The 24,298-nt window shown below is 31.2% G+C and overlaps 3 protein-coding genes across 17 annotated transcripts; 2 read left to right on the forward strand and 1 right to left on the reverse strand.

Annotated features, from left to right (window-relative positions):
* Positions 1-579: 579 nt before the first annotated feature.
* On the forward strand, positions 580-5,509 carry LOC141457283 (KIF-binding protein-like). Its single transcript, XM_074134029.1, has 7 exons — positions 580-1,791; positions 1,948-2,078; positions 2,704-2,944; positions 4,682-4,829; positions 4,924-5,042; positions 5,124-5,274; positions 5,352-5,509. The coding sequence occupies exons 1-7, from the start codon at positions 965-967 to the stop codon at positions 5,472-5,474; spliced, it is 1,740 nt and encodes a 579-aa protein (XP_073990130.1). The 5' UTR covers positions 580-964; the 3' UTR covers positions 5,475-5,509.
* LOC141457280 (tRNA (guanine(6)-N(2))-methyltransferase THUMP3-like) lies at positions 5,349-11,886 on the reverse strand. The gene is made up of 8 exons (XM_074134021.1): positions 11,533-11,886; positions 11,371-11,448; positions 10,093-10,942; positions 9,257-9,487; positions 8,888-9,066; positions 8,096-8,284; positions 7,728-7,865; positions 5,349-6,754 (listed from the first exon to the last, which is right to left on the reverse strand). Exons 1-8 carry the CDS (start codon positions 11,716-11,718, stop codon positions 6,302-6,304), a joined length of 2,304 nt encoding a protein of 767 aa, XP_073990122.1. The 5' UTR covers positions 11,719-11,886; the 3' UTR covers positions 5,349-6,301.
* Positions 11,887-11,928: 42 nt separating this feature from the next.
* On the forward strand, positions 11,929-24,288 carry LOC141457285 (pancreatic lipase-related protein 2-like). 15 transcript variants are annotated; one of them, XM_074134039.1, is made up of 9 exons: positions 12,372-12,588; positions 13,356-13,513; positions 15,399-15,500; positions 20,058-20,157; positions 20,680-20,834; positions 21,903-22,166; positions 22,424-22,609; positions 23,302-23,491; positions 24,157-24,288. In XM_074134039.1, exons 5-9 carry the CDS (start codon positions 20,735-20,737, stop codon positions 24,230-24,232), a joined length of 816 nt encoding a protein of 271 aa, XP_073990140.1. In that variant the 5' UTR covers positions 12,372-12,588; positions 13,356-13,513; positions 15,399-15,500; positions 20,058-20,157; positions 20,680-20,734; the 3' UTR covers positions 24,233-24,288. The 15 variants fall into 15 exon arrangements, with proteins under 15 accessions (XP_073990137.1, XP_073990136.1, XP_073990140.1 ...); XM_074134038.1 differs by lacking the exon at positions 15,399-15,500 and having other exon boundaries at positions 13,356-13,534; XM_074134037.1 differs by lacking the exon at positions 15,399-15,500.
* The last annotated feature ends 10 nt before the right edge of the window (positions 24,289-24,298 follow it).

The raw sequence follows: 24,298 nt of genomic DNA on the forward strand, positions 1-24,298 counted from the left end.
TTATTTAGTTTTATGTTCGACTTGAAATTTGTGTAAACAAATCAGTTTTACATTAAACTGATAGTACAGTAAATTATTGTATCAGAACAATGTAAATAAATAGCTCTATTGACTACAAATTGTTCTTTCATTATACAATTTTTGTCCTATGCACTTAAACGATTGCAATGTGGGAGAATAAGGAAAATGATAAGAAAAGCCAACTCTGAGCGAAGAACGTTTGCTAATATGGTTAACCAATTATTATTATAAATTCAGTCTTTAGGTATTATCATATATTAAGAAATGTTAAAGTGCAAACTTATCAAAAGCAGGTTTTCTAAAAAATATTACTAAATTATTTGTTAGTTCTAAGGCCGTTGGATAGAAAGAAGAAAAAACCAGATATTTGACTGAACATTAAATTAAAAATCTCTAATTGTTTTATTTTATTTTGGATGATGTATTAATCAATTCTTGCAATAACAATATCTTTTATCAAATTTTCAACAAAAGAACAACTTTTGGTTATACTTTTTATAATTGAAGGCAGTGGTGTTTTAAATGAATCAATATAATAAATAGTAAAATGTAGTTAATTTATTTTCATTGCTACTCATGTCACAGTTTTTTTCCCTGAAACCTTATTAATTATAATTACCTACTTATTTATTTTTTTTACATTAAATATAATCAGCTGCCAGCTGTTATCCAAACATTTGTTTTTATTTGTATGTGTATTGAGTAGAACTTTTTATTTTAGAAGTACGAAGTAGTCATAGTTACGTTTTGGTATTGCATTAATATTGGTATTTGGTTTAATGCTTGTGATCCTCTCCATAACTTGTACTGAAATATTTTACTTATCTAACATTTATATGTGCATCCAGTGCAAAGTGAAGTGAATTTAATGTATCGATTACATCCTTAAGTTGTTATTAGACATTTTCGCCCCCGCTTTTTTGATTGAAAATTTTGGACAAATATGGAATCTAACGCTATTAAAACCTCTATTAAAGATAAGTATTTGAAGGTGAAGGAATTATTAGGGACTAAAGATCTGGAAACTGCACCTTATAAGTCAGCTTATGAAGCCAAAGAACTGTTAGATGAAATGAAAGACATTTTGCAGGATTATATAGGTAAGGGAGGTCAATTAGATTTGAGAGAAAATGCAAAGCTTGCTGGAATTTATTATTTATTGGGAACGATTTTTATGTCAACTGAAGAAACTTCCTCTGCTGAAAAGCATTTACTTGCAGCTTACTATATGGTAGAAGGTAATTCTTGCCATTCAGAAAACGTATTATGTGCCACAGCATGTTTAAATCAATTAGGTTTGCTTTATGCACGCACTCTTAGAAATGATGATGCATTAAGGTTTCTCGAAAAAGCTGTAAAAATTTATATTAGTTATACAACCAATAACGCTACGTCTAATGTTGAACCATTATCATTTATAACAATGTATGCAGATACACCACCAAAAGTAGAAAAAAATGGAACTGTTATTCTTGAAAAAACGTATACTTTAACACTTTACTATTTAGCTCAGGTCCATACAGCTTTAGAAGACAAAGAAAAAGGAGCTATGTATTGCCATGAGACTTTAAAAAGACAAATTGAAAGTAACGATTATGAAAAGGTCGAATGGGCAGTAAATGCTGCCACCATGTCACAAGTGTTAATAGAAAAAAATGCATTTAAGGAAGCTAGACATCATTTGGCTGTATCTATGCTAATTTTGGATCAGTGCGAGCAGGATGTTGATAGTGATGAATCTCTGAAAGGAACCGAAATGCTTGAAGCAAAGTAAGTCAGTAGCTTAACAACATATCTCTATTTCATGTATTTGTTTTTCTCTTTTTAACATTTCGGATCTAAAAGAACTTTTCCTTTTATTTAATCTTGGCGAACGTAAATTTAAATTTGTAAGTCAACATGACTTCTTTTTTGTATGTACTTCAGGAAAGAAGAAATAACAAGAAGGCGAAGTGATATATTTCGGTGTTGGATCAAATACTGCATTATGTTAATGTCGTATTCAAAAGACAGACTTATGACTGATGACGATGAACCCGAATGTGAAAATCCTCCAAGTAAGTTTATTGGATTAATGAATAACTTGTTAATATAAACCATCAACATTACATAAAATTTACATTTAACATTAAAAATTCTTTTATTCTAAAGCTAGGGTTCTGTGTTTTAAAGGGTCGCTTGTAGTAAGTAAAACTCCCTTTGTATTCAAGTGAATATTTACCTTTGGAATGAATATTATATAAAATATTCATTCATACACAGCAGCCACATGCCCTCGCTGCACCTTGGATGGATTTGTGAAAGAGTAGTAGATTAAAAAGAACCGATGGTCGTGGTGGAAATGAAGCTCATCGCACCCAAGCAAGCAAACCTTTGAACTTGTTGAAATGCATAATCTCAAACACAAGCATGTTCTTTGTCCACCTACCCACTTACCCGAATAACTATTCTCAATCAAATAGTTACAAGGTCAACATTGGGCTTAATTCTTAACTTTTCGCACTCTAAAATAGTCACAATCACCTTCCACAAGTGATTCTGGCTTGTTTGAAAGCAAATAAGAAATAGACAATTTTAATGGATTTTTCAAGCAATTAATGTGTTAACATATTTTGTCTACTTATAATTATTTTCAGTCTACCTTTTTTTACATAATGAGAATGTTGTTTGTTTTGTTTTAAGAGGAACTTCAAGATTTATGTTTTCCTACGGTAAAAGATTCTATAAATGAAAATGTGGTCTCTTGCGGTCCTCTTCTCACTTTTGAAGATGCTCGTCCAGTATTTCTTTTTGGACAACAGTGCTGCAATGACGCTATGAAATATTATACCTTGACGGAACATGCTTCTGATTACACAAATATATCAATGGATCATAGTCAATTGTATCTTGCCTTAGCGTTTTTTGAAGAAGATGAGGATCGGTAATAATATGATGTATTAAAAGAAAAAGCATTTCTGCGTACTTATATTACTACTGTTTTGTAGAGATAACTTTTAATTTTTATTCAATAATATTTTTTTATTATTTTTTTACTGTAAACTAATATCAGTTCTTAATTACCTAATTAAAATCCCTCCTGCACAAACCAGCAAACTTTTGCAATTATTTGGTTCACATTTTAGTATTTAGGTCCGATTTAAAAACTAAACTAGAGCGTCTCTACAAACATTAGTACCTCTAGGTATCCCAACATAAATTATTGACAATGTGTAAGAAAGTGTTCTAAATTTTCAACTCTCTTAAATTACACAATGCACTTCTTTGTCTGTTTACCTCTACTGAGTCTACTGCATAAAATTAAGGCTGAAAATCACTCTCTTAATTACTTTTTTAATAAAAATGATTTGTTCATACTTAAAATAACCGTTGCACGATGTACTGCCTTTCTCTTTTTCTATTCGCCTATATTTCTTTCTTTTTTTTCACATTTTTGGTAGTCTACTTCCATCCCTCTAGATCTCTCGTTATCTGTTATAGATTTAAAATTATGGTTTCGAGGTTGTAACCATTGCTCCTTTAAAGAGATCCGAGAAAGTGCCATCCTATTATCCTGCTCCATCGCATGAAATTTATTCAGTCTATCTCCTCATTAGTCGAGAACAAAATGAGTATATTTAAAGTGAAATTCTAATGAATACAAATACTCTCGATCAGCGCCAGTCCGTAACGAATGAATAGTTGAATGAATATTGGGCTAGGACATTGTTTTTGTTATCAAGTAAAACATCAGTTTTTCTCTTCCAGATATGTTCTCGTTTTGGATTCTCTTAAGTTCCGCAGCAAAGCACTGATGTTGCTCACGTCCCATAAATCTGAACTTCTGTTGTAGAAGGAATTGTTATAATTCATAATATATTGCCAAGTCATGCAAACTACAAGCTTGACCAACGTGAGCCTCTTCTTCATTGAGCAGCAAAACGCTTACCAAACGCATTCTTTAACTCATTCAATATTTATACAGTCCAGTTCAGAGCAAGTTGGTGCGTGCATTTCTTAGATTGCATGGCACCACCTTATTGCAAGTTATACTATTAGGGTATCAAACGCTTATTTCTGTAGATTGCTTTCTTTTTTAATCACTAATCTGTCAATGAAAGCGTTGTCTACTTTCAGCTGTTGGGAACTATTTTGGGTAGGTACTGTCAGAAGGATGTTTAGTTTATCCAATGACCAAGTCTAGCGTCACTTAGAGTTTACCCCGCTACTACAAGTACTCCGAATGGAAATTTTGACGGAAATGATGTTATAAGTTCTTAAGTTGATTTTGAAAAGAATTAGAGCTATCTTCTAAGAGTTGTCATCCATTATTGTCCTGGAATATTTGGCAGCATCTCTGATTGTCTGTTTTTAATGAAACTATCTCTTCTTAAGAGAGAAGCTTTAAATGCCTGGCTATTCTATTTGCGCATTCCTTTACGCGTTTTATGAATCTGGGAGTAAGTTAGTTTACTTTACAGGCTATATGTTTTATTACATTATTTAAATATTTATTGAACGAGTTTTATAACTTTTTTCTTTCTTTTTTTCTTTTTTTTGCCTTTTTTTTTGGCATTGGCTTTCGTCTAGGTACTTTTTTTCTTCAAATATTAATTGTACCATTTTACAATTTTCTTTACTATACTCTACATAAAAAATCTTTTAACTTTTTAATTTGTAGCAAATGCAAAATGTTGAAAAGGCGGCTAGATATTTTATCAAACGTAGTAAAAAATTTGAACCCAACTTATTACCTTGATGTTTGCCGTGAATTGTGGATGTCTTTGGGACAAATTTGTACAGATATGATAGAAATAAAGGGTAAGAAAGTAAGTAGTGTATATTTTCTTTTGATACAACTTTAATGCAAAAAAATACCGTATTAAAACTAAGGCAGTAGTACTTGACAAAGAATTGTTTTAGTTGAGGATTAGCACGTCTTCGCCTTCCCCAACCCGACATCAGATATTAAAAGTAAATACCTTAATAGAAGAAGGTGTCAATTATTATGTATTATTTATTGATTCATTTAGAGATAAAAGGTAAAGTTGTTATTAACAGTTATAATTTTATTTTAAGAAGTCAAGTTTATTTGTTTTGAATTATTTGTTTTATTATTTTAGAACAAATGAAATGCCAGTGAATTATCCCAAAGAACATGAAGAGACAATTATTTTAGCAAATTTATATGCTGCAAGATTATATTCTAAACATGTAAGGCCAAATAAGGAAATATCGATGGAAATTGATAAGAAATCTTTGGAATTTTATCAGGTAAGCCAAGAGCATTGCTGAAATATTCTAATATTAATACTAATTAAAAATTTATTTCATTCTCTTTGCATCAACAGAGAATTGTAGATTATGCGAGAACACATAAGGAAATTGGTCAAAAAATGAGAGCTGAGGTGCGAGTAGCAGAAGATATGTTGATTTTACTACCTTATAAACTTAATCAAATGATTATAGCTTAAAGTCTAGTCAAAAAATAAAGAAAGTTTTACCCTTTTTTGGATCTTTGTTTCGTTTTGGGAGTTAATGAATTTCCTTAATTTTTAAAGTTCTGTTTTAAAACGTCCTGAGTTTAATGAAATTGATCGAAAGAAACTTGAAAATAATTCGAGGATTATATTTTTTACTTCAACTTATTGCTGCAAAACCAGATTAATAGCGTAAGCAAAAGATGTTTTAAATGTGCTTTATAAATTTATTAATTTATTATGAGAAACAGTGGAATATTTTAGGAACAGGCCAGATTTCTTTCCGAAATTTCTTCTCCTTAAAGCTATAAATCATTAAAATTGCTAAACACTAAAAAAGAAATATGATGCAGTTTATCTTATCTCAAGATTCTGCCTGGAATTAACACTGAATATTATTAAGAATATTATTTGGATGTCAAATTTTTTTTTTTGCATCGGTCCAGTTTCTGGAAGTTATAAAATAAGCGGAAAAAAATTAGTACATTTTACCTGTTCTTGAATTTATTTAAAAAAAAAAAGCATTACAAAGCAATTAAAGAAAAGATTAAAGTTCATACATTCAATGAGATTAAGTAAAAAAGGAACATTTATGTTTTTTTTAAATAAAATACCAATAGATACTTTTTCCTTTAAATATTTTACATCAGTTTAAGAAATAAACAAATTCTTTTTAAATTTACTAAACATCAGGATGAAAACATACAAAAATGTACAAAATAAACAGAAATTATCTCCACAAATAATACAAAAAAATATGAATTAAAAACGAAATATATTTTTTTTTTTTTTAATGAAAACACAATTGATAACTTCTTTACTTAGTTGGTACCATCTGGAGAATCGTGATAACTCTGGGCAATAATTTCTAATTTATCACCAGCTACATTTTCAATGTTAGAGGCGAAAATTGCTGATTCCATTTCTTCTTTTACAGAAACTATGTTACTTTGTAATTTAGTATCCTGTGTTGCCCCGGATGCAATGTTTTGCTCTGTGAGAGTTTTATCACTAACTTCTTTACCATCAGCAAGACAATTATGATTATTAGACTTCTTTTCAGTTGAATCACCATTATCTAATCTTCTCATCTCGTCTTCTTGAATTGAAGAAGCTGAATCAGTTTGAAGTACAGCCTCAAAGCTTTCTTCTGAAGATGTTTCAGGTACAGCAGTGGCCTTCCTTAGTAATAAAAACACTGAAGAAAATAATCCTCCTTGATTGACACCAAATTGCCTTATTTCACGCCAGTATTTACTTTGTGATCTCAAAGCCTGAAAATTTAATTTTTAATTTTACTCAGATGAAAAAGTCTGGTGTCCGATTCGACTATCATAAACCTGATGGGTAAATTGTCTTGAACCGAATTTCCCTTGACAGTCATTCAGAAGATAATAATGGTGGAGTCAATAGAAATTAGAAAAAAAAAAAGCTAAGGAATGGAATGATCTCTCGCAAGGAAGGTGGATGTGAGACAGTCGATGATTCTTTCATTGCGTGTAAAAAAAGTCCAGGCGGGCCAAGACTTCTAGGCGGGAGAAGAAGATGAAAAACGAGAAAATAAGACAAATCAAACTACAGGGATGCCTTAAGAAAAAAGAAGGTAGAGACTAGATAACTCTTCTTTACTAAGTGGGAACCTTATATATTCACTAGAGATAATCTGTATAATATAATTTTCTTCGGAACCTCCTTATTAATAATTTGCTCAAAAATTATTTACATAATTTATAAACTTATATTTTAAGGGGTAATAAATTTAACAGGGCAGAAATTTCCATTAAATATGTGAAGTAAGAACTTGGGTATCGTAACTCTTAGTGGTTAGCTAATAAGTAGTATTGCTTTAAGATATAAATATACTTATATTTTTAAAAAGGACGTAAAGTGCAACTGTTTTGACATAGGGCAGCAAAAGAGGATACAACGCTAATCTCCACGGCAGTCACTGGTTCAAAAAGTGCCTGCTTATCCTTAAGAAAGTATCTTATCAAATTACTCCTTAAGCTTGCTTTCCTATTAAATTTTGATAAATTTCATTATAATTAAATAAACTTTAGTTGATTTTGAAAAGTAATGTTTCTAATTTATGTATATTTCGGGAATTTATTTATTATTTTCTTATTTTCTTCATTATATATATATATATATACATATAAGTATTTTAAATGTATTGAATTAAAGATTTGTTTTGTAATGAATATACATGTATATAAAAATAAATCATTTATTACGTTATCTACTTACTTTTATTAAAGAAGTTTTATCGTAGGTTAATAAACTCGCTCGACCAGTTCCTGTCTTAACAAATTTTGCTAACTCAAATAAAACTTTGCTGTATAATCTCAGATTATCCCGTTTCGCACCACTACGTTTACCAAAAGGCTGAAAAACACCAAAAATGCTGAAATGACTGAATTAATTTATGAGAGAAACAAGAAGAAAATTATACACGTAGATAAATATAAAAGTGAGTGGATCAAGATTCTTGCGATTTAGTTTAACAACTATATCGTAAAATACTGGAGAAAGTAAGAAAAACATGGTCGAGAAGCCTCTGAGATAAGAAGGTAAGATACTTGTACAAAATTTAAAAAAAAAATGTGATTACTTACTAGATCTGTCACAAGTACATCTATGGACTGAGTTCTCAGTGGAAGATGTTTAACATCCCACATAACGGCTCCTATTTTACACTGGGCTTTTGTTTTATTTACGTAGTCAACATTGGCTCTGGTCCTCTCAACGGCTTTTCTATTGTAATCACCACAGATGTGGAAAGTATTTGGGAAGCTTAAAGTACCCTGAAGTTAAAAATGGTGTGAATACATAATCTGCAACTCATACTCAAATGCTTCTACGTAAATGTTATAAAGAATATCCCTATCTTTGCAGGATCGGATCAGATGAACTGAAATTATCACTTCGATTCTAGCTTGTTGGTATTTTTTTCAGGAATACATTTTAAAGCCTTTTTTAAAAAAGTAAAGGGCAGCTTTTTTGACATAACGTAACCAAAGAGGAAACAACGTTAATGTTTGCAGCACTCACTCGTTAAGACCCCCTGCTTGGGGTTAAGAAATTATCTAATCAGAAAAAGGGAAGAATTTGAAGGCAGTCCCAACATATTTTTTTCAGGAGTCAGCTTTTGTTCCCAAAATCTTGGGAAAGGAATAATTTGGGGTCCCATTCCAGTTACAAGATCATTGCCTCCTAGAAAAATGGTTCCAAAATATTGATTTAACCAATGCCACATTTAATTGTTTTGAGAGTACTAAAATTATTGTCAAAGGCAATTTCCTCATCCTAAACTCAGTGAAGAATTTATGAAAAGAAGTTACGAAATAAACTTATATTCAATATTACATTGTAACAAAACATATTCAAATTCAAACAAAATTTCTCACCTCAATTGATATAGATCCGCCACCGCAGAGTGGATCAATTACAATTTCTCCCGTCATCGGTTCAGCAAGTCTAAACAAATTATAACACATAGTTGCACGTAATGTGGTATTACTAAAATGACTGATATTTCGCCGATGAAGTGACTCTTTAGTAATGGCAACGCAGATGTACCCTTGTTCTGAAAACAATAAAAAAGTTTATTAAAAAACTAAATTTCTTTACAAAAGTTAATAAATTAAGGAGTGAATTCATTAAGCTGGCGCAGAAAAATAAATGAAAATCTTTAATAAAGGAAACATTGAATACTGTTTAAAAGTGTGCTTTAACAAGATTTACGAAGTGTAATCTTTATTGCATATTTTACTAACTACATTCAATGTTTAGGACAACATTGAGGTTGAATCGAGTAAGATCCACTGTCCATCCAAACTTGTCCTGCAATGTACCGCCAAATTCCCAAGCAGCTTCCATTGAACTAAAAGAATGTTTCTCTCCAATTCTATAACAAGTGGCTCTAAATTTTAAAACATCCTCATTTACATCAGATTTATCCTGATCCGATTTACTGACTCTTTGGCATCTTCTGCCTAAAGGTTTTTCTGTAAATAAAAAATGGGTACTTTAGTAATTTTATATTTGATACATCTTCATTGGTTTTTTTTTTTTCTTTAGCCAAAATTACAATTTCAAAACTTTATTCTATGACAATAAAATAATCGTTAAGGCACGTAGAAAATAGCACGTAATGACAGGAAAATAGCATGTAGAATAAGTAGAATCGAATTGCAGATAACCAGAGAGGTGAGGATATATATATATATTTCTTAAGGATCAAGTAATAAGGGTATTAATGGATTGCTTTTGATCTGGTTGTTTTTTTTTTGTTTTTTTTAAGCGTTTTTTCATCCTGCACTAATAAACTGGTCTACATTATGAAGGCTAGCGGTTAGTTCAAAGTACGTAAGACTTACTTTAATGGCAAGGAAATTCTTCAAGTTATTAATGAAAAGCGTGCTGTTAAAGAAGATATCAAGAAGAATGCTTTCAGGAAACATACGCGAACCCTTTTTAATTAATTTGCCCTGAGAAGAAAGTTAACAAAAACAATGAAAAATTACTTAAAAATTCGGAAATACTAGAAATGTTTACTCAATAATTATAGACAATACTGCTTTATAGAAAATTCTTAATAAAAATGTTTTACTTTGATCATAATGTCTATTTTTTCCTCTAAATTGTTGTTTTCGGGATGGTCTTTTTTCGGCTAATAAAATTGTTGATTCTTCCAGTCGAGCATCAGTTTTTTCTTTAATAGTATCTCCTTCATTAGCGTAACCCAGCTTAACGAATTCCTTATTGTTACAAACGTTTTCAAGGTTTACGACTTGATTGTCGGAATCGTTTTCACAAGCATCTTTTGCCAAAGTGATGGAATTACTTTCAATAGATTTAATTCCCTTCAAGTCGTCCAATTTATGGTCATTACTGTTTGTTTCGTTCTTTACATGTGATGCATAATTGTCTACATTCATTTCTATTGGATATTTTTGGCCGGAAGTATTGTCAACTCCTTGTTCATGAACCAAATCTGTGGTTTCAATTTCTTTTGGCGCATAGACGAGCTCATTATTGAAATAATTTACTTCTTCATCAATAACATCTATTGAATTCTCCTCTAATTTTTCAGTTTCAATCATTTTTTCGCCATAATATTTGGATAAATTATCTTTCTGAATGCACAACACTGCCGAACAATCGGATCTTTCCTCGTCAACGTCTTGAGGTGTAATATTTGAAGGAACTCTCAAAGCATTCTTATCATGTGATACTTCTTTACATCCCTTGTCACAGCTTACATTTTGTAAGCTTAAAGAGTCCGTTTCGTTTGGTTTATTTAATAAATCATTCGGGGCCAGTCCAACAGTTATTGATTTGGTAGCAATTTTACTAGGATAAAGGATGCCCTTGAATTCTGTAATTTCGGCCCATTTTTTCAATGAATTATCCCATTCAACAGTATCTACGAATGATTTCACAATTTCCAAATCTTTATCCTAAAAACATAGAAACATATAAAAAATCATTGATAATTAAAAAGAGTAGGTCTCAATTGTCAAACTCAAATCTAACACTATTGAAGGAAGCTAAAATATATATAATAAATATATGTACTTCTCATTTTTAGAGAAAACAAATAACATGAACTAATGAGATGAGAATAATAGGTTTTCGAAAAACGAAATTACGATCTAACTTGAAGAGTCAAATAATTTTGAATCTTGAACTGTATGATTTGTGTAAGATTTTCAAAAAGAAAATTACTAGTTAATGTTTCTATAGAATTCATTATTGATTCTCTTTATAGAAGCTTATACGCGTAAAGCAGTTTGCAATTTCAAAAGTCTTTCTCAAAACATATTGACATCTAGTCAGCTAAGTTTCTCATAATTTTCTGTTGCTTTTAATAAAATATAACAAATACCTTTTTCCCTTCAAAAGGTATATCTTTTATTGTTTCAATTACCAACAGTACATTGTCAACAGCTCTTAAAGTTAAAACCTGAACACAAGAAAAAATAGGTCAATATTACTTCCAAGTACACATTATAAAACCAAAATTTTTAACTAAGTTATTTAACCAAACCTTATTAAAATCTCTAGAATGTATATTAAAAAATATACGCCCTTTTGCTTTCGTAATAGATAATGGTTTACATTTTTCCCGACATTCATCGAGGGCTATAAACTCAAATCCAGTTATAACAGTAGCTTCAATTGTAAGTAGATCAGTATTTTCTTTAGATTGGGCGAGTAGTTGTTGAAGATTCATGTTTTTTCGGTGAATATTAGTAAAAAGTGGTATACTATATCTTCACTACTTCTTCTGTTACATTTGGTACGACAAAAGTACGAAATCTAAGTAGGCGCACAAATGCAAATAAACATATAGTTACCTCCTTCAAAAATTAAGCCGTTTCTTCAACCAGTGATGTAAACCTCATAGAATTAATTTAGAATGTTCATAAAATTTGATGATGGAAAGGTGCTAAACTTAAACCCATTAGGATAAAAAGGCATTTCTTAACTTTTTTATTTCATGAAAGTGTTCTTCTCTACGTAAAGACCTCTTTTATATAGTTTTGAGTATCAATATTTAGCATGAGTCCGCCCAAAAGGTTATAGTAGCACTGTGAATATCATTTAAGAGTAAAATAAAATATTATACCTTACAAAATATAGGTTTTATAAAGGATTATAGATGCAAGATTCTATTTAATATTTCTAATTTGGTCTTCATCGGCCGGTAACGAGCCCCCTCGTACTCCTGTCCTATGAAATTTGTACTGCTTTCAAAAAAAGGCAAATACTCAACTTTCTAGAAAATAATTTTTCTATTGAAAAATATAAATTTTAGTTTACATCTATGCATAAGATAGCACAAAGTGTAGGGAAATCCGGTCAGCTGTTTCCAAGAATGTACGAAATAAAAGTTTTTTTTTTACATTTTGTTAAGTGTCAGTATGTTGCATTAAAGATATTTATAACATTAAGGAACTCGAAAACGCTTGCAGAAGAAATCCATATACGGATAATCTCTGAGGAACCTTATTCCAAATTAGCATTCCTGGGAATGTATTTCAAATAAAAGTGTGCGCAGTACGCTTGGTAAATAGTATTATAGAAGTGGTCTGCTAGCTAGGTACCCAGATTATATAAATTGCTATTATCCTAAGACCAATCTGTCTATTATTGTTTGTCTGAAGGGAGGGTTATCTAAAACTACTATAGTTAACCCGAAGAGAAACAATAGCATCGTTTTCATTTGATTTAACTAACAGAATACGCAACTTTAGAGAAAAGATATCTCAGTTTTTCGCCGTTTTCGATCAACGGCCCTAAAAGGTTTCGGTAGAGGTTATATTAAAATTCACGCATCTTATCATATCATTTCATTTGCTTATTAAAAAATAAAATGCAATATTTAAGATTGTTTCACACTTTTCACATATTTATTTATTATTTTTCAATGCCCAACCGGCCTCCGGCTAGTGTTCTCTCGTTACTGATAGTTACACAGTCCTTACCGGAAAGTTAGATGTAAGTATTATTATTATTTCTATTTCTAAAATGAGCATTACTTTTTTAAATCAGAAAATTGTGCGACGGGTAAAAATACAAAATCTAAACGGCCCACTATCAACCTACACTATCAGTTGTAACTTTGATTTAGATATTGTTGGTAGGTTTTTTACAATCGTACTTACTGCAGTTCTCTTTGGCACTATGACCTCCTGTGGCTGTTGAGACACTTACAGAATATTATCACTTCTTTTTACTTTGTTCTAGCTCCAGCGCTTATTGTTAACCCTTAACCTGTATTACCTTAATTTATAGACAAACAGAAATGTATTAAATTATATATAACAATCTAAAACATATATCAAAAATTCAAACATTCAATTTCAGATGCAAGAGTGATCATGTAGCTGGAGCAGTACATGTAACAGGAGTCAAGAACTACGAACACTTGTATTTATATAGCACCATGAACTGGACACGATTTTTTTTTCGGTGGAATCTTACTTTGCAACATGAAAAAAAATGTTGGAAGTAAATACTTGTTGGTAAGACTTGATACATCAAGAGTAAGTAATATGAACGTTTTTAGCTGCATAAAGTCTGCAAACAAAAATAACGATAGTTTAAACATACCAACCAGGGAAGAGATTAGGTAAGGCCTCTGCTAACAAATCCATCGAATGAAACCACAGGCAAGCATACCGCCCCAGCCTGGAGAAAGAATATCATAAAACCAACTTAGGTTGGCTAGTTTCTTTGACCCATAAATTTAGTTCCCTGGCAAAACTGAATAGAATACGCAAGAAAGAATATAGAATTTAGAAACAGAATATAGACTATTCAGAAATAAGGAAGTTTTGGGAGCCAATGTCCTTAAAAGTTGACGCCCTTAAATTTTAAAAAAAAAGGTTGGATTTGAACCAGAGTGCTAATTCCAGGTCGAAACAATTATTCATGTTTACACAATCTTTTGAGCACATTGTTTATATTGACTCTATTTTATTTTTATTACCTTCTGAGTAGTCTCATTTTGTATTTATTTAATTTTTTCCGTGAATGTTTCAACTTTTACTAACGAATTCCATATCATTTTTAACAATGAACTATCTGAAATTTGGCAACATTTCATTTATTGGTAAAGACTGTCTGCTTCATAAATTATACTGGGTGTTCATTATAAGACGGCCCAAGTGCATTTCATGCTTAAACGGTTGATTTGAGCGATAAACCGTGGAGGAAAAATTTGTTGCCCGTCCCCTTTAGTTTCAGAATAAGTGACTTGATTTCAGATTCCTGTCCGCGTACGCGGGAGACGCGTGACCAAAAGCGAGGGTTCGCAGATGACCCCGATTTTCTTATATACAGTCTTGAGTATAAAAAGTTATGAAAGAAACCGGAAACCGCAGTTCGATATCTTCAGATCAACCGTTTAAGCATAAAATGCATTTGAGCCCTGTTAAAATGAACACTCTATATATACGAGTATGATTTTAAATTAATTAATCTGCTTCTATGAATCCATTAATGAAAATGAAGTCGAAATACAATAAGGCATTTTCCATGAATTATTACTTTTTTAAGTTATTAAGCCTGACCAAATCGAAGTATTTTATTTGTTCGCCATTCTCTAATCTTTAATATCATTTATATCTTCTCTTCTTTGATTTTACATTATACCGCTTTACAAACTAAATCTAACTTGTATACTTTGTAATTGGAGCTGGGACAAATAAACATAATTTTCTTCAAAAAAGATTGTTGGATCGACGATTCGGACACCGCTGGTAATCAATAAATCTAACTTTTTTTTTTTTGTTAATTAATATTTAGTTACTTTCTCTTTCAATTCTTTTCACTCCCTTAGCTCGAAGTACTGCATTCTCACTCTAAGGGATAATGATCACAAGAAACCCCCGATTAGTCGCCCTCGAAAAAGTAGAGTAAAAAAATAGTTTTTACTACATTTTACAAAGTTGTTTTACCAATTTTGACAGTTTTCCTCGAATTAAACGGTCCTATCTTCCAGGTTTGGAAGTTAATGGGGTTAATCAGCTCGCAAAGATTTTGGAGGGATCGGAAGAATTATTGGCCCATTACACGGCAAAAAACTGAAATTATTTTTTGGTTAATGGAATGTAATTTTCATAGTTACTACAGCGGATTATGGCATTCAAGAATTGAAGTGTATAAAGTGGATATTAAAGATTTGTCCTACACAAAATAAGAAAGGAAAAGGTGAAGAACTTCTCCAGGATGATATAGTCCTCACATACACAGCTCAATCATTCGACTTTATTTAAAAACTATACAAATTCAAAGCTATTATAAAAAAGAACTAAAAACAATAAAAAATCAACCACCGTTGAAATAAACAAAAAACTGAGGGAACCTAAACAGGATGTGTGTAAAAGAACCATGTCTTTTGTTTAGTGGCAGCCCAACCATAGTGTACGGAATGGCATAGATGTAGAGTGGGGAAGAAGGAGTGGGTGAAACTGCGATTCTTATTCAACAAACCATAAACACTGATAAGTATAAATACAATAACAACACTTTGGTCTTCTTCATTTGATAAAATTTTGTGTCCAAATTCAACTTAATTTATTTTTTATTTTCTAAATCCTGCCCTTTTAATATGTTAGGAACATACTTAGGTTGCTTGATTCTCTTCATATTTTTAAACACGGTGGAAACAAGCCCGCAAGGTAGGACTGATGTGGAATATTACTTTATATCTTCCAATGAGGTTTCAAAATGCATAATTGCACAAATTTTCTTTTATTGCACTTTTTTTAAAAATTATCTCAAGTATTTTTCTTTTCCATTTCTCTGTCACAGATCTTTATTTACTTCACTTAACGTTGATTTAATAAAGCTGGTAAAGCAGACTAAAATTTGAATTCGGTAGCAAGTAGTGGAAAATTGAAAATTGGTTTATTTTTAGTATCGACTATGAAAAACCACAGCCTCAAAAGAATATGAAATTTGTGATAAACTAAAACTGATTCAATAGTAGTTCCAATTTACTAATTCGCAATTCTTACTTTTATCTAACTATTATAAATAGTATTTATGGTATTATAATATAGTAAATAGTATTTTCTCTTGAGAGACATAAAAGTTAACAATTTTAGTTTTTATTGTAATACAGTAATAGGATGTGATCAAATCGAATCAACTTTGTTAGTGCGGCCAATCTATTCATATTTTGAGCATTTGTGCTGCAAAATTTGAAAAGTTATTGAGAAAATGAAAGTGAACACACTACCTTGAAGTCAATCAAAACGTACCCACTTTTTAGTTCTTTTGACTCTTTCAAATTTTCTTTTTGTCAATTTTGTTTTAGTGCAGCGTTCTTTACGCCTAATTGCAAAATTTCAATTGTTTAGGAAAAACTGCCTGGCACCTCCTAAGAATACACTTTTAAATTACACCTTCATTTTAGTGTTCTAAGTTTCCAAGTTGAAAAATACTTCTTGCCTTGCGACGTATTGGTTGACTATGGTTAGTTTTACAAACTATTAAGATAACTGCAAGTGCAGAGGAATAATTAGCAGATAGTGATTTATAATATCTCTCTTTCGCTTATAATTTGGAACAGAGAGTTAGTTTTAATACATTAGAATAAAATGTCTTGCTTGGTAAGTGAATAAAATGTTTGAACTGCGGAGGTGATATTTCTCCTTATCAATGCTTGAAAAATCAGTTTCGAAATACTTGTAGCATTTGGCGTGTTTTTTTCTTTTTTTTTTTTAATCATGATTTATTTTCATTACATTTTATTACGGAATTTTTATTGAATACTTGTAAACCTTAAAACTACTTTTGTTTTAAAACCGTACATATGAACCATAAGGCAACAAGAGGCTGACGGCACTCACAGATAGGAAGAGCATTGGACCTAGCCCTCTTGAGCTGTACAAACCGTACAAAAGATACGACTAGGAACTTCTAAAAAGCCATTAATGATCTTGTTTAATATTCAAGACACACACACTTTAATCATACATTGCCCTCAATGCTTATTGCATAATAATTAAATTATGACAAGTGAAGTTAGTTTTTTAGTTCATGTTGATAAAGTACTAGATGAATGCTTGCTGATAAGATGGATACATTTTGCTGCTTTAAAAAATTATTTCAATTTAAAAAAAAAGTTGGATAGTTTTTTTATGCACATTCTTTAAGTAGTCTGAATCAATTTTGACATGAAATATTTATTATTTTATTTTGTGCATATTAAGTAACAAAAAAAAGATACAACAATAAAAATAATACAAAAATAAAAACTAAACATATCTATACTTAATGCACATAGACAATGGATAAAATCCTCTGTCAAGATGAAATACTTAAATATAAAGCTAATAAATAGAAACCGCAAACCAAGGTTTCTAGGCCCGATATAGAAAATATAGAATAATATAGAAAATTCTGGGTTCCCGAATGGTACGATCCTCAAAAGAGCTTTTTTCTTACTTAAAACGGTTGTAGGATCTTTTCCTCTTACAATCATTTACGTTGCTATCCGAACGCAGCTTTGTGTTTAAGGATGTTATTACTTGTATTGCATTTAGAAAATAACTGCAATACAGTAAGATATGGCTGTTTATTTTAATATATTGCTCATTGCAGTTCGTAAACATTTGCATCCGAAGATGGTCTAAATGGCGAAAAAAAATGATAGAATTATAAAATTCAGGAGAAAATAGATAAGATATTAAGGACAACTATGGTAGGAAATCCGTCATGTAAAAACATACTTGAAGTCTGGTGTGTGGAATACTCAAACAACTAACCCTCATCAATTTTTTTATTTAAGGCGCGTCACATCTGAGGTCCTTAGCACCCGCTGCCTTTTCTGTGCCTGCTGGCCTTCGAATAGGGTTTCTCTTATTATAGATTACACTTGGCAGTAAGATGTAAGAGGGTGCTAGAAATCAAATCTAAAGCTATGCAGAAGGACCCCACCCCAGAACTTCCCTGAGGGAGTCTAGAGCACTAAGCAAAGAGCTAATCCTTTGTATGATTATTAACATTAAAATGGACTAATTTCCATCCAACTTAGACTTCTAATGGATGTTTAGTTTTCTAATGATATAGTGGCAGCCAATATATTAATTTTGAATCTAGATGCATGAATGTGAAATTACGTTGCAAATAGCGCGTTTTGGAAAATGTTAATTATTATTTTACATTCACCCGAAAAATTCTCATGTATTTTCGAAAAAAACAAAAATTAAATTGATGATCACTACCAATTTTGCTGAAATTCTAATTTAGAGTTTTACGCTTCTAAATTCTGCGACAGGATTGTAATAAATCGACACATTTCCTCAAAACTTTTTCATTCTTGTTTTAGATCAACACTTTTGAGATTCCTCAATCTTTAATTTTTGCCCATGTTTATTAAATTTCTTTGTTAAATTTAAAATTTCCGTTTTTATTTAAAGCTACTTTCTCTAACTTAAAAATAGTACAGTAATTCAGAAAGAACTCCTTTTCATTTTATTTCAGATTATGAATGGTAAATTAAATTTGAACTTCTTACATACAATACTAATTACTAACTACATAATGCAGCATGTTAGTGATGATAGCTGGGTCGGCTTTGTCAAAGTTTCTGATTAGAAAGGTGACAGACTACCATTAGTTAAGATAAACCAAATGCAAAGCATTGGACAGGTTGTCCGAAGTGCAGCAGGCTGAGATCATTAGGTTAGTTCAAGCGTTGGAATCTTGGGACTTATTCGAGAAGAGCGAAATCCAAATTGATTTATCCAACTAAATATGATGATAAAATATTAATAAAAACAATTTTCTTTTTTCGAAAAAGTAATTGGTCTTCTTTTTTTTTACCATGTGCTACATTAATCGTGGAAAGAGAAACACAGATTCAGATGCACTTTGGGTTTTGATAGTTACAGAAAACAGCAGGTAGACTCTTATGTCTATTTTGCTCAGAGAATTAGCAACATAATTTTCTTGAAATTCAATGAAATCTTTATTTGTAACTTACTCAAGATCTTCAAGTCAACATGCGAGTCTTTGTACTAGTTCCAAAAAGGCATGCCAGCTGCCTTTTTCATTAAGCTTATCATTTCAGGAATTCAGGAGATTAAAAAGACGGTTTTTTTTCCTGAGCTTCATTACAGTTAGCAATTGGCTACTGATACAATAGAAATGGATGTTACATGACTTGTACATTGATTTATTTTTTCGCTCTCAAACTGATCTTTGGTCAAGGTTGCTTTTGAAGAAAACTTAACTTATTTGCATCTTTATTTATCATTAAGTAGTCATCCCTTCCCATGTCAAAAATATACAGAATAGTTACTATTATTACAACAAACTAAGTTCCAATGTATTAATAAATGATATCTACCCAAATTACAATAATAATCTTGTCTTTTTGTAAGGGAAAACCATTGTTGTTGTCAACTGTCATGAGCTCATAAACAAGTCAATTAAAAGAGATAAAATACTAATGAGATTTATATTCATGTTGAACTACTTTATCACTAAGCGGCCTACTTACTACTTTAGTATTGTTAATTATTCTAATTTCAACAGTAACAATTAGAACACTTCATTGTTCTATCATTTTTGCCTTAAGATTCCATGTCGATAAGTTTTAGTTCATTAATTTATTTAAGAAGTAATATTTTCAAGATCAATTATAAAATCAGAATTATTGCAATAATTTATTGCAAAGATATGCACAAAAGATGTTTGTCCACAATAAAACAAAATATTTCCTCTCACTGAATTTTGGTCTTCTCTTATTACAGCGTATTTCCGTAGAGAGACTTATTTGTAACGAGAGAACACTGATCTGAGGCTAGCATCGCACTAAAAACGCCACGAGAACCAATGTTGACATGCTTTAAATTAAAATAATAATACTAAATCCTAATCTAAGAACTCATTTAGAAGTGAAACCCGTGGGTGAGACAAGTTGCTCATTGAGAAATTACCGATAATTTAAAATACTCTTTGTCTACTTTTTTGCCTTTGTTTCCTTAGTTCAAACCCCTAAAAAGCACAACATTTTTAAACATTGCGATTATTATTACTATTATTTTCTAGGTTTGCAAAGTCTAACAAATTTTGTGCTGAACTTTACTAAATGCATTGTAGCAGATGAGTTTTGTCCGAGTCAGCATATAAGATTTTTCCTGTATAACAGGTATGAATTAAGTTAGTTAAATACAACAGTAAAGGCTATTGAACATATAAGGCTGTTGCAACACTTGTAATACAATAACTTTATTGTAATCTACCAGTGGATGGTTCATATATGCTTGGACTAAAGTTAATGATCCCCAAGTCACGTAAAACCTATCGATAGCATGGTAAAGTACAAAATTAAGCGGATTACCGTGAAGAAGGTATCTGTTTAGTAAAATTTTGGTGGTGTGGATACGCAAATCCAAAAACATGTTTTAACAACTTGCATTCGGAAATTCGTTAGCCAAATAGGATTGTATCATGAGATAAAGGACCTCCAGTCATTATGTTAAATAAAAGTTAAATTCTATGGTTGCTTCAGAAAATTTAATTTCCTCTTGCATTAGTTACAAGGATTCCCATACTTAATATATGAATATACATATTTAGTTAGACCAAAATAAAAATTGCAAAAAACTACATATATTACTTGGTCTTAAAAAAACATCCACGCCATTAATTTTTTTTGTTCGTTTTTTAGGGGAATCGTTGCAACTGAAGGTTCGTACGAAATTTTACCAGAAAACGTAGATTCTATGAAATCAGCTCCTTTTGTAGAAAACGTTGAACTAAGAGTGTTAATCCATGGCTATACTGGACATAAAGACTATTCACCAAATATGGAGCTCAGGCCAGGTATGCTATAATTGTTGCTTATATGATCTTATTAGATAACAGCTGGGCAGTGATTATTGAAACATTCACACTTTGTTTATTTTGTCAAATAAAAAAAGGTGCTTTAATTTGTTTTATAATACATACATCTCATTTATCCAATGGTTACTCTTTCTAAGTAGCTCTGAGCCAATTACAAATTGATTGGATGTTGAACATTTGCTACAACATAGGGAGGTGATGTCTAAACTAAAGCAAAAAAATTCTTATGTTCTTTTCACTCCCTTAAAAACTTATCTGATTCCATTCCTAAGATTTTAGGACGAAATAATCCAGCTCCATTCCTGCTTCTTCCCAGTATCTTACTTAGCCTCTTCTTATCCTGGGATAATATTTGGGAAAATATTCAATGTTTCCACCAATATTAGTATCTGCCTTACAGAATCTCTATTAGCAGAATAGTTTTGAACCAGCGCTCAGAAATGGCATCGCCAGTTCCCATAAACTTAGATAATTTTAGATGGATATATTTTTTAAGCATGGAAATCTAAGCTGAAGAAAACTTTATAATAAGGAAGCTGCTTAATGCCTTTCTGAGATTCTATCATCCATTTCTATAAAAAATCAACTAAATTTACTAAAGTTTATTGCAAGCAAGAAATGTAAAGAATTTAGGGATACTGGATAAAAACTATCATAGAAAAAGTTATATGATTCAGGTAGCACCAACGTTAGATTTGACATTTGTGTTCGCTCTGATTTCGATCGATATTGTGAAGTAGAGTTCTTCGCATAAAACTACCTAAGTATGCTACCTGTGTTGTAGAATCTGTTTTTTCTTATGAAATTTTAGCAAAAAAGGGATATGTCGTCATATTTTCTAAATTTGTATATATTTATGTGAAGTCAATAAATGTCTGTAGATGTTCTGTTGATTCAAATCTTGCAAGGCGAAATTTGGAATTCAAATAAAAAAAAAAATCTAGCTGAAAACATTTCTTACAATTTCTGACTGTCGTCCTCAAGGAAAACAAAAAATAACTTTTTGCAAAATACAGTACCTTGGCACTAAAAATTTTGTTTTGTCAGCTTTTTTAGATTACAATGATATCAACATCATCTCAGTTGATTGGTCACCGTTAGCCAGGCCTCCTTGTTATGTACAGGCAGCTGTTAATACTGATGTAGTCGGCCAATGTACAGCAAAATTTCTTGCTTCCCTATTTACTGTGAGGCCAGATGTAGTATCATGTAATAATACGCATGTAATTGGATTTAGTTTGGGAGCACATGTTGCTGGAGGTACTGGCAAATACCTTCAAGAGTTGGGCTGCAAGCTTGGATGGATATCAGGTAAGTTGGATCTTGTTTCACCAAAAATTGTAAGTTTATTTTAGAATTCAAATAGATTCGATATGTTATTCCTTTCTTAAATGCGTAACTCAATTAATTGGTTTTCTGATAAATTTTGCAGCATAGAAAAACTAAATTTAATGAATCATAAAAATTCTAATATGAAGGAAAAAATCTGTGCGCCTTACATTACTATATAGTTTTTTTTGTAAATCATTTGAAAAAACTTTTAATATTATTTCTTATATCTATTGAAGGCCTAGATCCAGCGCTGCCTCTGTTTAGTGAAATCGGCGCCAAACCTGAGTACACGTTGGATTCAACTGATGCAGATTTCGTAGATGTAATACATACAAATGTTGGATGGAAAGGCCAATTTGGACCAGAAGGGCATGCCGATTTTTACATCACTAATGGTTATGCTCAACCTGGTTGTGTGGCAAGTATGTCTGTTCGAATTTCAAAATCTTATATCTAACACTTCAATAGTATGATGCTTGCAACTTTCAGATAGATGACCAAGAGAGTGCAAAAATACCTTCGACGCACTATTTTTAGCTGGTTTGAATTGAACGGTTATTTGCTGAATAAACACATAAAGTAGTGTAGGAGAAGTGCGAATTTCGCTGGATTCTATGAATGCATTAATTACCACTTACAAAATGTCATAGCAATAGTAATTACAATAAGAAAAAATTATAATTGCGATTCATTATGACTGAATGCTTTAATTGCAAAGTAACACGAGTGTGCGCTTTGAGGCTCTTAACCAACTCTGAGGAGACACAGCATAATCTCTCAAAAAATAAGCTACGTTAAATGCCCAAAAGAAATTGTAGGTTTCTCAGTAATGAACTTGTCCGACTTTTTGATCTGATATGTAGTTTTTTGTGTGGTTCAACGTAATGCAACATTTATTACTTTCCAACTTATCTTTTTACCAGTTTTGTTCCCGTTAATACTGTACCACATCTTTTTGCTCTTTTCTAGCGTTTATAGTATTTAACCCTAAATTTGTATTTAATTAATTAAGGTAAATTTAAAAACTAAGGAAAGACCAAACATTCTTAAGAATGTATTATTCAATCTAAAATCTTAAATTTAGATTCAAATACATATTGTACATATATTTCAGATTCTAGTTGTGATCATGTAAGAGCAGTTGAGATTTACAGTGAATCAATATCTTCGAGCACAGGTTTCTATGGAGCTCCATGCGGCCTATACATAAAGAGTTTTCTCTTTGGATTTGTACGTCAAGTTTGCGTGATGTCCAGTTCTGATGTAGATAAATACATATTGGTAGGACTTCATGTTCCTCATGAGTGAGTAACTTCAATTCTAAAAACCCAACAGTGAAGTACATAAAGTAATTACATAGATTTGTGATATGATAATTTTGCCTAAAATTTATGAAGTATTATGAAAGCCTTTTTGGTTTAATGATCCATTAATGAACGATTTGATTCCCAGCCTAATCCATCACGAGCGTAACGTAGCATCCACTAATAATCTACGTAATATGATATGCAAGCCTATAGATCTTAATATACCTATTTTTCATTATAATAAAAAGGCCATCAAGTAATGTCTCTTTAAATTCAATAACAACACATTATATCCAGTAAAAATCAAAACAAGCTCCTCGCTAAAAGAAAGGCTGTTACTTTTTGTAAAGAAAGGGAAAGGCAACCTTCTTGAACTATCTTTCCCTAAAGACTACTCTCAGGGAGTATTGCAATCAATAAACCTGACTCCGACCTGATGTTTATATCTACCATATCGTTAGAGATTAATGTCTCAAAAGCAGTTACATACGATATGGGCAATTGCCTTATTAATTCTTAATTAAGAATCTTTAGAAATCAGGACGAACTTGTATTTTACAATGGTGGAATTAATTGATAATTTAAAAAAAGGATATCATTAGAATTTATGTAAATAAGAGAATTTCAATGACATTTGCAATTAAAGGTAATTAATGTTACAGTGCCCGAGGAACTTACCAAGTGATGACACATGACATGCCACCATACGCCAAGGGTCGCACAGCCTCTCTTGTATGACTTCCTTTGTTTAAATTACAAAACTTCAAATAAACATTTTTTAAATAAAACAGTAACTTGCGTATG

The sequence above is a fragment of the Rhodnius prolixus genome, unplaced genomic scaffold (assembly GCF_049639745.1).
Source record: "Rhodnius prolixus isolate KJV_2025 unplaced genomic scaffold, Rpr scaffold_10, whole genome shotgun sequence".
In the NCBI taxonomy this organism is placed as follows: Eukaryota; Metazoa; Arthropoda; class Insecta; order Hemiptera; family Reduviidae; genus Rhodnius; species Rhodnius prolixus.